Genomic DNA, 20,456 nt, shown 5'->3' on the forward strand with positions numbered 1-20,456 from the left:
CACTGTGCTTTATTAGAAGGATTACAATTCATGAACTGTAAGTAACAAAAAGATCTTTCTTAAAATCAGTAACCCACTTGTCAATTTACATAAAATAAAAATCTGTCATCTGTGTGTTACAGAATGAGCATTGCAGCAGGCATATTAACCCTCTATGCTACTTTGATTCAAAACTAGGTTAAGCAAAACACAGATATCTCCAGCAAATACGTTTTCCTACAGAGTTATTTTACCATTATTGTTCCCTGACATTTAGCTGGCACACAAAGATCTCTATAGCAGGTGGCTGACCCCATTAGATATTTTAAAACAAAGACTTTGCAACCAATTAAGCAGAACAGATTTACTGCCACTTTTCCCCTTCTTGCCAATTTCTTTGTGGCAGGATATAAAAAAAAATCATAAGTTGAGGCCCAGATTTTGCGTTTGTGTTGCGTCAATATTTTGGCACATCTAATTCAAATAATTTGTGAAATATTGTAATGTGCTCAAATGTACTCATGATAGACCTGCTAAACAGTCTTAAGATCTAATGTCACTACCCGAGAGGTTATGGGTTGTGATACCACTTTCTGTGGAGCCACATTCGATGTCACGCCCATTCTTCCTAACTTGATGAGTGCGCCCCCCCCACCCCATTAAATTTTTCAGGACTTCCGCCCTTCCTACATTCAAGTACTTCCTTTACGAGCGTGGACATGAGTGGTCTAGTTGCAAAATAAGTGCAATACATTTTGCGCTCAGACTTTGACGAGAATTGTGACCAGTCGCCTCACAAATCGGTGGTTTCTCTTTATTCTTCTTTGATAAAGTAACCCAATTAAGAGATATGGCCTTCCCTCAGAAGCAAGTCTTAAACCTAATGAGATGGCTAGTTTTAAAACCGGTCTGATGTGGTTGTGCCCAGTTTGCAAATGCTAGGACATTGGACAAGATGGTTTTACTGTAATTAACTTTTTAGTTAGGAATGGCCCGTAATAGGTCTTGCAAATCATGAAACCAGGGATGCTGCCATGTGCAAAGGGGAAGGTAAACTTTACTGTTCTCAAAATAACCCACAACAATATACCAAATGTAAATAGTACAGAAGGCCCCAATCGCTAGTAAAATACATACAATGATGACACTAACAGTAAAAACTCAACCAAGATTGCGTTCATATTACCACCTTCCATACCATCCAAATATAACTTGCTACAGTCATACATATGGCAGAATGAACTGGTTCTGTAGCACGGGTCCAGTGCAGTAGCACATGATGTTATATGAAATTGCTTACAGAGAGGAACTAACCATTTACGTCGAATAACACTGGTCATTGTGCAAAAAACATGAAGAATATTGTTGTATCACAACAGCCATGTCCGCAATTACAAAACGTATTACACAAATGGACTCTATTGTACTTTGTAAAAATGCAGTTGGGAAAGGGTCTAATCTGAATTTAGCATATAAAGTGCAACGTACCTCTGATAGCTACAATCATAATACTCCGGTCGAGGTGATAGTTTTATTAAAATATAACTAGTAGTGATTATGTCTGAGTTCTCAATCAGTCCCTTATGCTTGTACAACCAATATGCCTTGTGTAATTGCATCCAAGCATATCGTAGCAGGATTATTTCAACAAGCATTTGCAATGCATTCGGTCTCACCTTTGGGACCTTATATGTATTTAGCTATGCAGCACATTAGCCTGGGCGCTGAAACATTTTCTGTTCTTTAATATGGAAGGAAAGTAAGCACCAAATTGTGACACACACCAGGTATGGGAACACATGGAGAGCAATATTGCCTTTCAGCAGTAAATGGTATAGTCCAAAGCTCTGTTTTCAATATAAAAGAAGGGCCTTCTGTGTTCATATCACTAAAAATACAAGATTTGAAAAAAACATGGTCTACGGGTGCTCATGGAAGACAATTTCTATGGACTGGAATCTAGCGAATGCTAAACTGATTCTGGCATTTTACTAACCTCTGCTGGTCGTTTTCTATCAAGAAAGTTAAATAGAGGTATTTGCCAGATTTTTTAAAAAAAGAAAGTCCCTCAGCAGAAAGCAATTCTTCTATTTTACTGACCCTCTGCTAGTCATTTTCTATCAAGACAGTTAAATAGAGGCAGTTGAACAGAAAAAAGTCCCTAAGCGGAAGCAGACAAGTCCTAGGACTGATCTCCAGAGCCCACAAACTACATACAGACACATACAAGTATATACTAAAGTATATTTTACAAGACCTCGACCTAGCAAGAAAATTAAATAAAGGCAGTTGCCAGAAAAATAAAAAAACATGAACACTCAGTGAATTAAACACTAGCAGCGGACGTCTGCTGCGAGCTGCATGCCACTGATTGGCAATGGGCCAAATTCTTCTCCCTCTTGACTAATGCCCTCCACCTTGGGTCTCCAGTCCCAAACTCATGGAGGGGGGCAGAAGTGATTCCTATTTACAAGAAGGGCCCAAGGGGTGACCCTGCCAACTATCGTCCGATCAGCTGGATCGATGCTGGTCAGAAGGTGGTTGGCTGAGTCCTTCTGGAAAGAATCCTCTCTTGGGCAGAGGAGAATAATATTATCTCCCCCTTCCTGGCGGGTTTCAGGGCCTGTACAAGCACTGTAGACCAGGCTTTCAGGCTCTTACTACTTCATTGGAAGACCGTCTCGATTAGCAAGGGTGGTTTGTACTTGGCCTTTATCGATCTGAAGACCGCGTTCGACCTGGTCCCCCGAGGGCGCCTGTGGACAGTTCTTCAAGAGATGGGGTTCCCTCTGCCCATTCTGCACCTGTTGGCCCGCATGCATGATGGAACATACGCACGCATTCGGTGGGGCACGAAGGAGCAGATAACTGAAAAAATACCGGTGAACAGAGGTGTCCGCCAAGGATGTGTTTTGGCGCCGACCCTCTTTTCCTTATTTGTTAATGGGGTGGTTTCTTTTTTATCTGATATTGATGACGACGCCCCTAGTTTGGCTGGTGTGAAGGTTCCCGCCATGCTCTTTGCCGATGATACGCTACTAGTCTCTAAAACTCTCATGGGGCTCCAAAAATTGCTGGATCGGTTTTGTGTCTTTTGTAATTTAAGGGGCTTGGTTATTAACACTTCTAAAACCAAGCTCCTCTATTTTAATCCCAGTAGGAAAGCCAATCGCACGCTCACTCTTAATGAAGAGCCATTAGAGCGGGTTAAAATGTTCGACTATCTTGGGATTAGGATATCCGACCAACTCAAGTGGAACCCTCACATCGAAGAAATGGCTTTAAACCAAAAACTGGTTGTGGGCGTCATAAGCAGGGAGCATAGATCCTCAGTATCAAGACCCATAGCTCCTGCCTTAGAGATCTATTCTGCTAAAGCAGTAGTCAGTGCACTGTATCGGGCAGAGCTCTGGGATTTTAATAATGTTGACTCCCTCGTAATGGCCGAAAACAAATTTTACAAGGAGCTTTTGTCTATCCCCAGGAGTACCCCTAGCAAGCCCATTCAATACGATCTTGGACGCAGATCTATCAAATATCTTATAATTCTGCGTCCGCTTCTCTATTGGGCCCGCCTGTGGCGCACACCAGAGCTAGAGAGCTACGCAGACGGCCTTAAAGTTAGTTATGAACTTGCAGGGGTCCCACAAAATTGTCTGGCTCTCTAAAATGAAGGAACTTCTTACGGCCATTGGCCTATGGGTCGCGTGGGAGTCCGGTGCTTCAATATCTAAACTGGAAGTCAAGCAGGCTTACTGGCTGTGGGTCGACGCCCAAGAATCTACAGCGGATAACTTGGGTAGACTCACTGACGAGTTTCGTCTGCATAAGACAGTACCCTTGCTTGAACCCTACATGGACTTCATTAGAAAACCCAAAGATAGGGCCTTATATGTTCAGTTTAGAATGGGAACCCTACCAGTCCGTGAACGCACCTCTAAATGAAAACCCCCCTACCAGACGCTTGCCACCTGCCCGCACTGCAGCACTGAACTGGAAACCATCCCACATGTCTTTTTTGTTTGCAGTGCCTACAATAAGCCCAGATCCAAATAGCTAAAACCTGTCTGTCGCCTACTTGAGACCAGAGGCTATGCCCCAGCGTTAAGAATTTTACAATCTAACCCTAATACAGTACTGGCGTGTGAGGTAGCCAAATTTCTTAGCTGGGCATGGGTGATTAGATTTAAAGCTATGTGATGAATTCTTTCTTAGGCAATCCCTCGTTTTTCTTTTTTCAATTAACTCAAAGCTGTAAATGGTTTAATACTGTTTTATCTTGTCTTTTTAATTATTTATTAAGTGTTTTATTAATAACATGAATTGTATTTTTATTGTTATGTGCTTTTAAGATATTTCTATATCGAAATAAAGCTTTGTACATATCACTAAAAATACAAGATTTGAAAAAAACATTGTCTACGGGTGCTCATGGAAGACAATTTCTATGGACTGGAATCTAGAGAATGCTAAAGTGATTCTGGTATTTTACTAACCTCTGCTGGTCGTTTTCTATCAAGAAAGTTAAATAGAGGCATTTGCCAGATTTTTTTTAAAAAGAAAGTCCCGCAGCAGAAAGCAATTCTTCTATTTTACTGAACCTCTGCTAGTCATTTTCTATCAAGACAGTTAAATAGAGGCAGTTGAACAGAAAAAAGTCCCTAAGCGGAAGCAGACAAGTCCTATGGCTGATCTCCAGAGTCCACAAACTACATACAGACACATACAAGTATATACTAAAGTATATACTAAAGTATATTTTACAAGACCTCGACCTAGCAAGAAAATTAAATAAAGGCAGTTGCCAGAAATTTTTTTAAAAATGAACACTCAGTGAATTAAACACTAGCAGCGGACGTCTGCTGCGAGCTGCATGCCACTTATTGGAATCACGGCATGGCCAATTCGGTCTTTCATCCTTTCGAGGCAGGTAAACGGAGTAATGTCGACACCTATTTGAGTAATGCTTTGAAAAACCGTCAATCTAAAAAGCCCGGCAGTTATTACTGATTTATGTTATTAAGTCATTAGGGAGGTGTAAATTGCAAACCGAGTTCCCTTCACTCCATAGGCTTAAAACTCAAACCACATTCAAGAAATTGAAGAAGCAGAAATGCATTGGTAGTCTCCGGGAAGACAGTTCCACTAAAAAGCGTTCCAAAAAGTACATCTGGATAAAGATACGCACGCAACAAAAGACGACTACTACCTACATGGTCTTCGGAACCCTGCATGCTGCGCCAGATTACTTTGCAGTGGATTAGAGCTATTAAAAGTGCAGTATGTTCTGAGTTTAAGTTCCGAAATCCATGTTTTAAAAGCAGAGCAGCACCTACCCCACACAACCGCACCTTCCACCCGCCCAGCGCTGAAATAGACTTGTCTGGCCACAATTGTCATAAATAGCCTCCGTAGGTTGAAAAAACGTACAATTAATTCTCTGCAAACATACTACTTGTCGTGGCCGTCTGTCATGGCGCCGGAGGGCGGCGCGTGGCTGGTTGGCAGAGGCTCCTGGCAGCATCGAGCTTAACCTCACTAGTGAAACGTACTCTAACTCATTAAATCTCGCCAGCGAGACTGCGCATGTGCGCAGCGTACGCTAGCCGAGACCTAAAAACAAAGTCCCTCAGCAGAAAGCAATTCTGGTATTTTACTGACCTCTGCTGGTCATTTTCTATAAAGACAGTTAAATAGAGGCAAACACAGGTTATAGACCTGATGAAGGATCAATCCGTGGGTATTTCGAGTGGCAGTGGGGATAGAAATGGAAAGGCGTCCGTTCCATCACCAGGAGGGCAGTTTGTGAAGGCCCTGGTGGAGGGTAATTTCGAAGGCCCCTAGGGGTCAGGCCCTAGATGGGCAGCAGTTGAGGAGCATTGATCCAACAGGCGATTATCCCTTGCTAAGCAGAGTGGTAAAGCGATTGAAAAATCTAGGAATGGAGTTGATGCTTATGCGCATCATCACCAAGAGGAGGAGCCACTAAATAACGTGACTTGAAAGTTTTGCAACGAAAAACAATGTGCACGCATCAGGATCCAACACTAGATGGCAGAAGTAAGCAAAACATGCATCTCTAAAGCTACACATGGCTCGAACACATACGTTTTGGTCTTTAACTGACCCATTTCCTCCCCTACCATCTCTACGGTCAACTTCTACTGTAATAAATACCAATCTGTCTCAGCAAATGTTGGAACAGCCAGAACTGCTAGGACCTTTCCAACTTTCTTCATGGATGCCTGTATTTCAGAAGTATAACGGACTGAATGAGCAGAGGCAAATGGTTTATGCAACTGCTGAATTATCTCTGTACCTCATGCCTGTCCAATATTCAGCCCACAAGCTACAACACACCGCTATGAATTTTATCTGACCCATAGAGTCATGCACATTTTTTTTTTTCAGTGCAGCGGTGTGGCTTGGTAGCTTATTGGCAGTAGGATAGCAGTTGTTTGCAATGTTTTGATCAGAGGAAAAGTATAAACCGTGCATTCATTTCACCTGATCTCAGCCTTGAACATAGCCTAAGAGTAGTATAGCACAGGACACCTGTGCACCACATCATTTTATATGAATATATATTCATTAAAAAAACAAGTGTTATAGACCTCTAGTAAGTATAACTCATGCCTAAAGTAACTAACTTGTGCCCCCGCATTGCAATCAATGATGTTATGTCAGATGTTGCAGTCATGTTATCAATGATGAAGAACATGCCATGAGTGATGTAATATGTGGGGTAAATTTCCTTGAGTCACCTCGCTCCGGCGACTCCACGGGAGTGAGTGCTCCGATTGGCTGCCTGCAAAATGAGAAGAATGTTGCAGGGAGCCATTGGAGGACTCGGAGACTAAGTCCTGAGTGTAATAATGAAAGAAAATATAAGGGGCCAGTGTGGGGATACCCTGCTCCAAAATATACATATACATATTATATATATACATATATATACATATATATACACATATACATATATATATACACACACATACACATATATACATACATACATACATACATACATACATATATATACACACACACACATACACACACACACACTAAAGGCGGCAGCCGAAATGCGTCTGTTCGTGTTAAGAGAAGCCCAAAAAAAACTGGCAAATTACGTTCCTGTGAGTGCTGGTATTTTGTTGTACCATGAGCCTTGGATTTTGAATCCGCACAGTGTCCATCACCACGCTACAAAGCACCCAGCCGTGAGTGAAGGGGAAAGCAAGATGGAAACTGAGCGCGATATATATATATATTTTAAAACCACAATCCCTTGGATTAAATAACTGAAATGCCAGCCGGCTAATTAAATTAAAAAAATGTATCCCAAGTGTGGGTCGGGTCCGCTGGTCCTCAATATGAAATATATGGGGAGGGGAGCATGAGTAAGCCCCCTTCCCATACCACTTAGGGCTGTTGACCCCATCCCCTGGGGCCAAATGCACTTTGAAGGTGAGGAATTCACCCTCCCCCCCCCGCTCCAAAACCTACCCGCTCTCTCTTGGGCAGGGAACTCCACTTTGCTCCAGACAGGCATGAGCAGTATAAAAATTCAGCTTCAACTCAGCTGGGAGCAAAGAAAAGGTGCTGGCTACCACCAGCACTCAGTGTGGTGAAGGCTAGGGAGCCGGCTGGGGCTGCAGGGTCCCTTGGGCTCCGCCGCAGCTTCCAACATAGTGTTTTCACGGGCGGCCCTACTTTACTAAAGTTGCTCTGTGAGCTAGTCATGTGTGACATGATGGTTACAAATAGTTACTACGAGCATGAAGAATTCTCAGGTTAGTTTTATCATTTTTATTTCCTTTTATGTCTCCAGTTGCGTTTTAAATTGATATCTATGTTATATGTAGCCACAGGACGAAATTAAATAGTGCACCTTCAGATATCGCTGTCCCACAGGACTATACTAACCAGTATAGTGTGCTTATCAATGAATGTATGTATGTATGTATGCGTTTGTAATAGAGGAGTTAGGAGAGTAAGGGTCTGGGTCCTAAAGAAAACCTGGTACACTTTTTTTTTAACTTAAGATTTTATTGGTGAAAAAGAAAGCAGAGTCAGAAAATCAGTCACGATCAATACAATGCATGTAAATCAATACACAAATCAAGCAAATTATAAATTAGCGTAAAATTCTTCCTATGGGTCCAACGCGGGACATAGCCAGTTCGGTGGTAGGAGAGTCACATAGGTCATCACAATATGTATTCCAGTGTCCCCACTTCTTGTCCCACGTCTTAGGGCTACCTCGAATTTTGTATACTGTCTTTTCAGCAATCATGCAGCGGTCCATCTCGGCCATCCAGCCAACCACTAGCTGTCTGTCCGGGGAGCCCCACCTCATCGCAATGGAGCGTTTAGCTAATAGAAAACCCAGCGCCGCCCACTGTAATCCCTGGTCATTCAAGTCATTGGCCCCCCAGATGTTGAGGACACATTCCCTGGGCGATGGCAAGAGTGGCTTACCCAAGGAGCTGCTCATCTTTCGAATCTTTCCACTCCAGAACTGTTGCACCACCGGGCAGTCCCATAAGATGTGATAGAAGGTGCCATTGAAGCCAAAACCTCGCAGGCACAGTGTTTCAGGGAGCCTCCCAATTTTGGCCAGGGTAAGGGCGGACATGTAAGCCTTGTGTAAAACCTTCGATTGGATCAATCTGAACTTATGGCAGATAGCCGATTCGCTAGGGGACATTAGGGCTGACCGCCAATCCTCCTCATTTAAGGGACCCAGGTCCGCCTCCCATTTGGTCCGCAGTGACTGGAAAGGATCGGGGAGATTATTACAAAGCTTGCGGTAGGTGAAGGTGATTGCTTTCTCAGGGAGGGGTTCTGACAATAACCTGTCCTCCAGAGGGGAGGTCGCGGGTATGGAGGTAAGATCCGGGATAGCGGCCAGAATGGCGTGTTTGATTTGCAGGTATCGGAAAGATTCAGTGGATGCAAGAGAATATTTGGTCTGGAGATCACTAAAGGTCAGCAGTTTACCCTTATGAATAAGGTCCCCCACCTCCGAAATCCCGATCATGTCCCATTTATCGAAGCCTTGGAGGAAGCAGAGGGAGCCCAGGCGTTGTGTTGACCACAAGGGTGTTGGCTTAGTGAGCCTGTTCGTCCACCCCATGCTCCTATTGGACCTATGCCAGATTGCAACTGTGTGCCATGGGTCCGACATAACCCGGTACACTTTTAAGGCCATTATATAGGCTGAACCATGTCAACCCATTTAGATGCCGGGATATTAGATAGACCGAAGCATCTCCACAGATATTAATCATCCTTTGGACCTAACCCCCATTAAAAAAGTCCTTGGGTTACGATATAGGGATTTCAGATTTTCTAAATCCAGCTTTCAGATTTATTCACCCCCCTCAAAAGTACTCCTTGAAATAACGAGAAGCCCATTCACCACTAGAATAATTTCTGTTAAATCAGGTGTGGCCAATGCTGAAGCATGTCATCTTGGGGGTATGTAGGTCAAACCTATCAATGTTTTATGAATTCCTTGGTCCAACACATACTGGGAGACATAGTACGAAACATTAACTCCATACCAAGGGGCGTTTCCCATGATGTGGGTCTCTTTTTACTTTTGGATATCAGAAATAGACAACACCCTTGAAAGAGGGCAAATAAATCATAGCTTGAGAATTGTCTCTGCCATAATAATACAAACCAAAAAATGCACACTGAAGCCAGAACACACAGATCTAGGTAGGAAATGTATTTAAGCTGATCTGATTTGAAAATGGTTCACCAAACACTAGTCACTCCTTTCACAGTTACCTTCATTTGGGGGACAGATTCTCCAGTTAACATGGCTTCATCCACTATACATCTTCCTCTAAGCAACAGCACGTCACACGGAACCAGGTTCTCATGAGGGGACCGTCCTGTAGGAGGGAAGCAGGTAGAATTAAAAAATCATGATCCAGAGCACACAATGTATTTGGAAGTATTTTTGCAAGTATGTGCTCTGAAAACCAATGTTAGACTGCCATTGACGGTGAAAGAAGGTGAGAATATTTCTATTACTGGGTATTGTTGCAGGAATGAACAAAGGTGGCTTGGGGGGAGGGATGGGGCACCATTGTAATTGCAGCGTCTTCCAAAGCAATCAAGCCTAAAACATACCAAGTCTGTTCCTAGTTGCATTTCATCACTTCCTACATAATCTTTAAGGACACATTTGTGCTTGTATATTTTCCAGAGGCTTAGTAAAACTGTTCACATCCACTGTTTCACAATAGCGACAAGAGTAATATTAACGTTACAACTACAGCGTGCAAGGTTATTGAATATGTGCGACAGTGACGAAGGAATGAAGAAAGAGGTAAAAAAAGAATGGCCACGCTGACAAAGCATACCCCCATTTTTACATTGCATAGTCAACTAAGTGTCAGGACAGAGTTTTCAAGGGATACTTTAAAGATTAGGAGAAAGGGCACTGAATTAACAGTTTATAAATAAAATGGCTGTTAATGTCAGGATGTCTACTTCTTTTAACTTCTTTAGTGCAGAGGACATGCTCTCTGTACTACCTTTACTGTGTTGAGGAAGAAGGTGTTGTGTCCTCCCAACCCAGGCAGGCAAACCCTCGGGTGTTTGTACCTTAGGGCTACCCTTTACAGTCTCCATCTGGGGCTTCTGGGGAAAAGCTTCCAGTGCAGTTAAACTTTTTTCCTGTGAGCACGAAATGGAATGTAAAGTAGGAGCCTTCCAGCTTTTTCTGCTTTCACCTATGTAGTTTTCTCAGACGCACTCCAACTTTTCCAATGGCACTTCACCCTAGGTAATTCCTGTAGGAAAGTGTTCCTTTTTGACATGGCCACCCCCACTTTTTGTGGCATCTACTGCAATTTTCCGATGCAATTTTGACAGTGTACTGGGATCCTGCTATCCAGGTCCCCAGTGCAGAATCTTTCCCTAAAACTGTACAATTGTTTCCACAAATGGCAATACCTTTAGAACCCCATGTAAGTTCCTAGTAAATGGCTAAAGAGCGTCACTAATGGGCTGCAGTATGTATTGTGCAAACCTAAGAGACCTCCCAGCAACATCATGTAAACTGCCATTGCAGGCTACATGCCATGGTGCAGAAAGAAGTGAAGACATAACAGGACACCACCCGTGTACCATGCCTGCAGACACTGCATGCAGCATAGTAAGTCACTACTACAGCAGGCCTTACAACCCTAAGGCAGGGTGCCCTATATTACATGTGTGGACATATCTGCATGAGCAGAAAAGCCCCTGTGATATCCAAGTTGATTCTTAGATATCACTAGTGAACAGGGAAGCTATTTTGAGAACATGTGATGGATACTGGTATTTTCAAATTCCGTAGCTACATGATGGATTCACTGAAACTAGAGAAGCTTGGTATTAAAAATCTCGCTTAAAGGCACACCTATTCCAGTGATGGATTTATTAATACATGCACCCAGAGGGCACTTTAGAGGTGCCCTCGGAAAACCTACTGAGGACTAGAGTAATGGCTGAATGGTGTAGGCAAGTATGCCACAACATACAGGTTTCTGACCCCCTGAAGGTGAGATACAACGCTTTGAGGGCAGAAACAATGCCTGCCTTGGCCGGAGGGGTTGCCATCTCATCCAAACAGGATGGCTAAGTGATCATTATATCAAGGCAGGAGGCTGCAAAGGCCTCTGCCGCCTTTGATATGTGACCCAAGGCTTCCCCAGAAAGGGAAATGCCACCACTTGTCCCGGGCCCATTTGGCAACAGGACAGACGGGAAAATTAGCTAGTCAGGCAGCGTATTCCTCCCTTAGACTAATCCCACCCCTAAGGTGGGGTACCCGATGTGAACCCAATACTTAAAATTCCAACATCTTGGTTTAGGCGGAATTAGGATCACTGGGTCAGTGTTATGATCACTTCCCATGGGAAATGGTCATATAGAGGATGTAGACACCTGGTAAGTAGCCCATTGGCCACTACCTCTCACTCTACTTAACGCCCCCAGTCTCTTTCCCTAAAACTGTCACGCCCAGGTCGCCCCCCTCCTGCCGCACAGCTCCACGGGTTGTGCCTGTGCCTCGCCGCTGCGAGTTCTACCCTGCTGTGCCCCCGAGCGTGATGTTTGACTGACTATTTTTCGGTACTGTTATTTTGCTGCCTGGTTCTCTATACAGTTTTCCATTGTTGCCTTTGTCTCCCACTGCTGTGTGCCTAATTGTTTTTTTATTTTTTATAACATTCTTTGCCTTATGCCTTGCCCGTTTTCCCCCCACCTCCCCCTTCTCTTCTGTACCCTCGCCCAATTCCCGCCGCTGCTCCCCTGCGGCCCGCCCCCTCGCTGCCCGCTCTCACCTCCCTCCCCGCCTTACATGGCGGCCGCTGCGCGTCAATGAGCGCGACCCCATACCCTGCTCACAGGCCATGTCGCTCCCCTCCTGCCGCACAGCTCCACCGGTTGTGCCTGTGCCTCGCTGCTGCTGACACGAGTTCTACCCTGCTGTGCCCCCGAGCGTGATGTTTGACTGACTGTTTTTCGGTACTGTTATTTTGCTGCCTGGTTCTCTATACCGTTTCCATTGTTGCCTTTGTCTCCCACTGCTGTGTGCTTAACTGTAGTTTTATAAAGTTCTTTGCCTTGCCGTTTTCGCCCCACCCTCTTTCTCTTCTGTACCCTCGCCCGATTCCCGCCGCTGCTCCCCTGCGGCCCCACCCCCTTGCCGCCCCGCCTCCCAGCTGATCCTCCCTTCCCGCCTTAAATGGCGGCCGTTGCGCGGCCGCACAGCAAGCGGGCCGCTGGCGTGCCAGAGGCGCACCAGAGGCAAGCCCGTCTGCGCCCGTCCGCCCCTGGACCGCGCCCAGCGTCAGAACCCATGGACCTCGCAATCGCCACAACGCCAGATTCCGATAGGACGCCAACAACCTCCACGCTCTCAACCCGGGCGAGACCACCGCTGCTTCCAGGCCGCCCAGAAACGCACCCATGGACCCTTCTCCTGCTTCACCTGCAACTTCACCTGCGACAGACCCACCAAACCTAGGATCGGACCAAACCACCTTCGCTGCATACTCCTCAACACCCGCTCCGCACGCAAACACGCCGTCGAGCTGCGGTACCTGCTCGATACTTCCGCCCCAGACGTTGCCTTCCTGACCGAGACCTGGTGGAGCGACTCCTCGGCACCCGACATCGCCATAGCCATCGTGGACGGCTACAAGATCACCCGCAGGGATCGCGCCAACGGAATTGGAGGAGGATTAGCCATCATCCACAAGTCCACCCGCCAGGTCTACACCCATGCAGACACCCTCAACACCGCCGAACACCTGCACTTCCGGATCCACACCGACCCCAACACCACCCTCAGAGGAACACTCGTCTACAGATCCCCCGTACCCCGGGCTCTGTTTAGCGACTCTATCGCCGACCTCGCCAGCACCCATGCACTCGCCTCCACGGACTACATCCTCCTCGGGGACCTGAACTTCCACCTCGAGAACAACAACGACGCCAACTCTGATCGCCAACCTCTGCGTCAGACAACTCGTCACCGAACCCACCCAAGCCGCCGGCCATTCGCTTGACCCCCTCTTCTCCACAAGCACCCATGTCGCCTTCAACCACACCATCGAACTCCACTGGACCGACCACCGCTGCATCAGTTTCACCTTCAAGAAACCAACCACGCACGAGCGCACCAAACGACTGCCTCGCCGCTGCTGGAGTAAAGTCGTCGAACACCAGCTGACCTCCACCCTCGCCCAGAACCCAACCACCGACCCCAGCGACGAGACACCGCTGCCCGCAACCTCAGACTGTGGATCGACGACTGCGCCAACATCCTCGCCCCGCTCAAGAAACCCTCCAACAGCCACACTGGCAAGAAAGCCACCTGGTTCACCGAAGAGCTCCAGAACTCCAAACGTACATGCTGGAAACCGAAGAAGAAATGGATCGTACACCGGACAGCCACGCAGCCCACAAGGGTCGCCACCCACAGGCATCACCAACTCATCAGAACAGCCAAGAGATCTTCCTTAAAAACTCGCCTGGACAACGACGCACACGACAGCAAAGAGCTATTCAGCATAGTGAAGGAACTCTCCAACCCCAGCGCCAACACCAACGACATCCCGCCCTCGCAAGACCTGTGCGACTCACTGACCACCTTCTTCCATCGCAAGATAGCCGACATCTATGACAGCTTCAACACCTCGACAGCCCCAACTACGGCAGACTACATCCCCCCGCGAACACCACCTGCACCAACCGCCTGACCTCTTGGTCCTACATCAACGACGACGAGACACGCAAATTCATGAACTCCATCCACTCAGGATCACCATCAGACCCCTGCCCACACCACGTATTCAACAAAGCAGACGCAGCCATCGCACCCAAACTATGGAAGGTCATCAACATCTCCTATGAGACAGCGACCTTCCAGGAGAGCTGGAAGCACGCCGAAATCAACGCCCTCCTCAAGCCCAAGGCAGACCCCAAGGACCTCAAGAACTTCCGGCCCATCTCCCTGCTCCCTTTCCCTGCGAAGGTCATCGAGAAAATCGCCAACATGCAACTAGCCCGCCACCTCGAGGACAACAACATCTTAGACCCGTCCCAATCCGGATTCAGACGAAACCACAGCACCAAGACAGTCCTCATCGTAGACGACATCAGGCGCCAACTAGACAATGGCGAAACTCAAGCCCTCATCCTCTTGGACCGGTCAGCCGCCTTCGACACAGTCTGCCACTGCACACTAAGGACACGCTTCCAAGAAGCCGGAATTCCGTAGAAGGCCTGGACTGGACCACGTTCTTCCTCTCTGGCAGAATCCAGAGTCCGCCTCCCACCCTTCCGATCCGAAGACACCGACATCATCTGCGGCGTACCCCAGGGCTCATCCCTCAGCCGACCCTGTTCAACGTCTACATGGTCCGCCAGCACGACCTGATCATCATCTCCTAAGTCGACGACACCCAGCTCATCCTCTCCCTCACCAAGGACTCTCACTCTGCCAAAACCAATGAAGGCAGTCGCCGAGTAGATGAGGAACAGCCGTCTGAAACTGCTCTGACAAGACGAAGGTCCTCATCCTCAGCCCCACCCCCTCTGCCTGGGATGACTCCTGGTGGCCGACCACACTGGGAACAGCACAGACGCCCACAGACCATGCACGCAACCTAGGATTCATCCTCGACTCCTCCCTCTCCATGTCGAAGCAGGTCAACGCCATCTCCTCCTCCTGCTACAACACCCTCTGCATGCTCCGCAGAATCTACAAGTGGATCCCGACCGGAACCAGAAGAACGGTGACTCAAGCCCTCGTCAGCAGCAGTTTGGACTACGGCAACGCACTCTACGCAAGAATCCCGGCCAAACACCTACAACGACTGCAACGCATCCAAAACGCCTCAACCCGCCTGATCCTCAACATCCCCCGCCGCAGCCACATCACCCCCCCCCCCGCCCCCCCAACCTTAGAGACCTGCACAGGATCCCCGTCAACAAGAGGATCACCTTCAAGCTCCTCACCCACGCACACAAAGCACTCCACAAAAAACGGACCGGCCTACCTGAACAGCAGACTCAGCTTCTACACCCCCACCCGCCAGCTCCGCTCAGCCAGCCTCGCCCTCACGCCGTCCCCCGCATCCAACGAACGACCTCCGGTGGCAGATCTTTCTCCTTCCTCACCGCCAAGACCTGGATCACCCTCCCAACCCATCTGAGGCAGACCCAAGACCTGTTCACCTTCAGAAGACTACTCAAGACCTGGCTCTTCGAGCAGTAGCAGCACCCCCTCCCCTCAGCGCCTTGAGGCCCTCACGGGTAAGTAGTGCGCTTTACAAGTGGCTGATTGATTGATTGAACATTAAGCATTTAGGAGGCACCCCAACGACAGGAACTCAAATTTGTTAGATACAGAAGAAGAGAACAAAGAAGATCCACGAGACAATGAGAACTGAAGACTGCAGTGGACTTTTGGGGCCAAACCCTGCCTGTCTCAGTCTCAACAGCTGAGCTACTACCAAGAACCCTGATTAGACTACCAGCCCTTTGTAAATTGCCAGCAATCTCCTTTGGAGTAGAGGAGCTACTTCCCAGCAGTCCGCAGGCACTAAAGAAGCAAAGTAAGGTACAGCAAGTTGTGGCTCCCTGGCCAGCCTGACGCAGCAGCCCCCCCAGGAAGAGGTACCTGTGCTCTTGAAGGTCAGATCTCTCGCCCCACCGAGTAAGAGGAAACCAGGACAACCAGAGCCACACTGGACCAATACTCGAGGTATTGGACCCCTTGCAGCAGCCAAGGCCTATTTAAGTCCAGACAGGACTATCATAGAGACGGTGCAGCCTCAGAGGGACAACAGCACTGCAAAGACCCACTTCCAGATTGGCCCAGCGTCCTGATTTTTTCACCCTCAATCGGCATGAACATCAACCACAAGGCCCAGGACATACAGAGCCCAATCAATCTTTGTACCGGAGCGCCCCATCCCGGGTACTGATGAACCGGCTGTGTCTCCTCCTTCCCTTGTGATCCACATGGGAGCTCATGGGCTAGTCCCCAGGTCCCCCTCTACAGCCTGTTTCTAGGTACCCCCTCTATTTCCATTGGTGTAGAACGCAAACCTACCATCCCAACCAGCACCTCGGCACCCAGACGCCGTAGGGCAGGTAAACAGTAACTGCTGTTGGTACTTTGGACCATGGCCCCCTACTAACCTAAGTCCCAAAGGAGACTCCAAAAACCTACCATAAATAACTGTATGCAACATATGCCTTTTTCCCCATAGGGAAGATCTGCTAGATAAAGACGCATGTAAGTGCACATTTTACTTCCCTGTAAAAATCAACAGAAAAAAAGTACTTACTTGATAACTAAGTTCTTGGTATCAAAATAGATATAAAATATGGCTTATTTTTCAAAATTGGTCTCGGATTTAATCTAGTGTGTGTGTGTTTCATCTATTGCCTTAGAGTACAACAAATGCTTAGCACTACCCTCTAATAAGCCTAAGCTGTTCGTCCACACTACCACAAAGGAGAGCATCATTATCATGTATTTGTTATAATTTTTGCCTCTGCAAACCAATAAGGGTTACCTGGACTCTACAGTGTACCTCGTTTTGGTCCACTATATAAAGAGTCCGCTTACTACAGTCCCTAATTTGGGAGGGAAGGGGGGCGGGGCGGGACCACTGTAAGAGGGCACACATTTTCACTGGACCACAGGGTCATTTATTTATTTTAATGGGGGAAGAAACCCATGGCACAGCTCCCATAATCACCCAGTTCTACCTAAACACACACACACACACACCCATCCACACACACACCCCTACAACCCACACTACACACACACACCCCTACAACCCACACTACACACACACCTAAACCCACACTACACACACACCTACAACCCACACTACACACACACACCTACACCCACACTACACCCCTACACACACACACTACACCCCTACACACACACACTACACCCCTACACACACACACTACACCCCTACACACACACACTACACCCCTACACACACACACTACACCCCTACACACACACACTACACCCCTACACACACACACTACACCCCTACACACACACACTACACCCCTACACACACACACTACACCCCTACACACACACCTACGCCCACACATACACCCACACTACACCTACACCCACACCCACACTACACCCTTACACACTACACCCCTACACCCACACTACACCCTTACACACTACACCCCTACACACACTACACCCCTACACACACTACACCCCTACACACACACACATCTACACCTACGCCCACACATACACCCACACATCTACACCTACGCCCACACATACACCCACACACCTACACCTACGCCCACACATACACCCACACACCTACACCCACACCCACACTACACCCTTACAAACTACACCCCTACACCCCTACACACACACACATCTACACCTACGCCCACACATACACCCACACACACCTACACACCCACACCCACCCACACCTACACACCCACACCCACCCACCTACACACCCACACACACACACCTACACACCCACCCACACACCTACACCCACACACCCCTACACCCACACACACACCTACACCCACACACACACACTACACCCCTACACACACACACTACACCCCTACACACACACACACTACACCCCTACACACACACACTACACCCCTACACACACACACTACACCCCTACACACACACACTACACCCCTACACACACACCTACGCCCACACATACACCCACACTACACCTACACCCACACCCACACTACACCCTTACACACTACACCCCTACACCCACACTACACCCTTACACACTACACCCCTACACACACTACACCCCTACACACACACACATCTACACCTACGCCCACACATACACCCACACATCTACACCTACGCCCACACATACACCCACACACCTACACCTACGCCCACACATACACCCACACACCTACACCCACACCCACACTACACCCTTACAAACTACACCCCTACACCCCTACACACACACCCACCTACACCTACGCCCACACATACACCCACACACACCTACACCCACACCCACCCACACCCACACCTACACACCCACACACACACACCTACACACCCACCCACACCCACACACACCTACACCCACACACCCCTACACCCACACACACACCTACACCCACACACACACACCTACACCCACACACACACCTACGCCCACGCCCACACACACACCTACGCCCACACATACACCCACACACACCTACACCCACACCCACCTACACACCCACACCCACCTACACCCACCTACACACCCACACCCACCTACACCCAAACACCCCTACACCCACACACACCTACACACAGACACACACACCTACACACACACCTACACCCACACACACACCTACACCCACACACACACCTACACCCACCCACCCACACACACACCCACCTATGCCCACCCACACTACAACCCACACTACACACTCACACACACACAACCTACCTACACCCACCCACCACACACACACCCACCTCCCCACCCCCACACTCACACTCACCACACACACACACCCTACCTACACACACTACAACCCACCACACACACCTACACCCACACACACCCACACCCCCCACACCCACACCACCACCTACCACCCACACCTACACCCACACACACACCACCTACACCCACACACTACACACCTACACCCACACTACACACCTACACACTACACACACACTACACCCCTACACACACACACACTACACCCCTACACACACACACTACACCCCTACACACACACACTACACCCCTACACACACACTACACACCTACACCCACACTACACACCTACACACACACACATCTACACCTACGCCCACACATACACCCACACATCTACACCTACGCCCACACATACACCCACACACCTACACCTACGCCCACACATACACCCACACACCTACACCCACACCCACACTACACCCTTACAAACTACACCCCTACACCCCTACACACACACACATCTACACCTACGCCCACACATACACCCACACACACCTACACACCCACACCCACCCACACCTACACACCCACACCCACCCACCTACACACCCACACACACACACCTACACACCCACCCACACACCTACACCCACACACCCCTACACCCACACACACACCTACACCCACACACACACACTACACCCCTACACACACACACTACACCCCTACACACACACACACTACACCCCTACACACACAACACACCCTACACACACCCTACACCCCACACACACACACTACACCCCTACACACACCTACCCCACACTACACCCACACACACCACACCCTCACCCACACACACCCTACACACCTACCACCCCACACCCACACTACAACCCCTACACACCACACCCCTACACACACAACACCCCACACACACACACATCACACCTACGCCCACACATACACCCACACTACACCTACACCCACACCCACACTACACCCTTACACACTACACCCCTACACCCACACTACACCCTTACACACTACACCCCTACACACACTACACCCCTACACACACACACACACTACACCCCTACACACACACACTACACCCCTACACACACACACTACACCCCTACACACACACACTACACCCCTACACACACACTACACCCCTACACACACACACTACACCCCTACACACACACACTACACCCCTACACACACACACACACACACTACACCCCTACACACACACACACACACACACACACCCCTACACACACACACACACACACACACCTACACCTACACACACACCCACACCTACACCTACACACACACCCACACACACCTACACCCACACCTACACCCACACTACACCCTTACACACTACACCCCTACACCCACACTACA

The 20,456-nt window shown here is 48.3% G+C and overlaps 1 protein-coding gene across 1 annotated transcript in view; it reads right to left on the reverse strand.

Annotated features, from left to right (window-relative positions):
• ATP13A1 (ATPase 13A1) overlaps positions 1 to 20,456 on the reverse strand; it is a 446,812-nt gene that overhangs the window by 266,079 nt on the left and 160,277 nt on the right. The window contains exon 7 of the mRNA XM_086961461.1: positions 9,784 to 9,890. Coding sequence (XP_086817587.1) covers positions 9,784 to 9,890 — 107 coding nt within the window. The remainder of the gene's footprint in view (positions 1 to 9,783; positions 9,891 to 20,456) is intronic.

This window comes from Lissotriton vulgaris, chromosome 1_1, assembly GCF_964263255.1.
Source record: "Lissotriton vulgaris chromosome 1_1, aLisVul1.2, whole genome shotgun sequence".
Lineage (NCBI taxonomy): Eukaryota > Metazoa > Chordata > Amphibia > Caudata > Salamandridae > Lissotriton > Lissotriton vulgaris.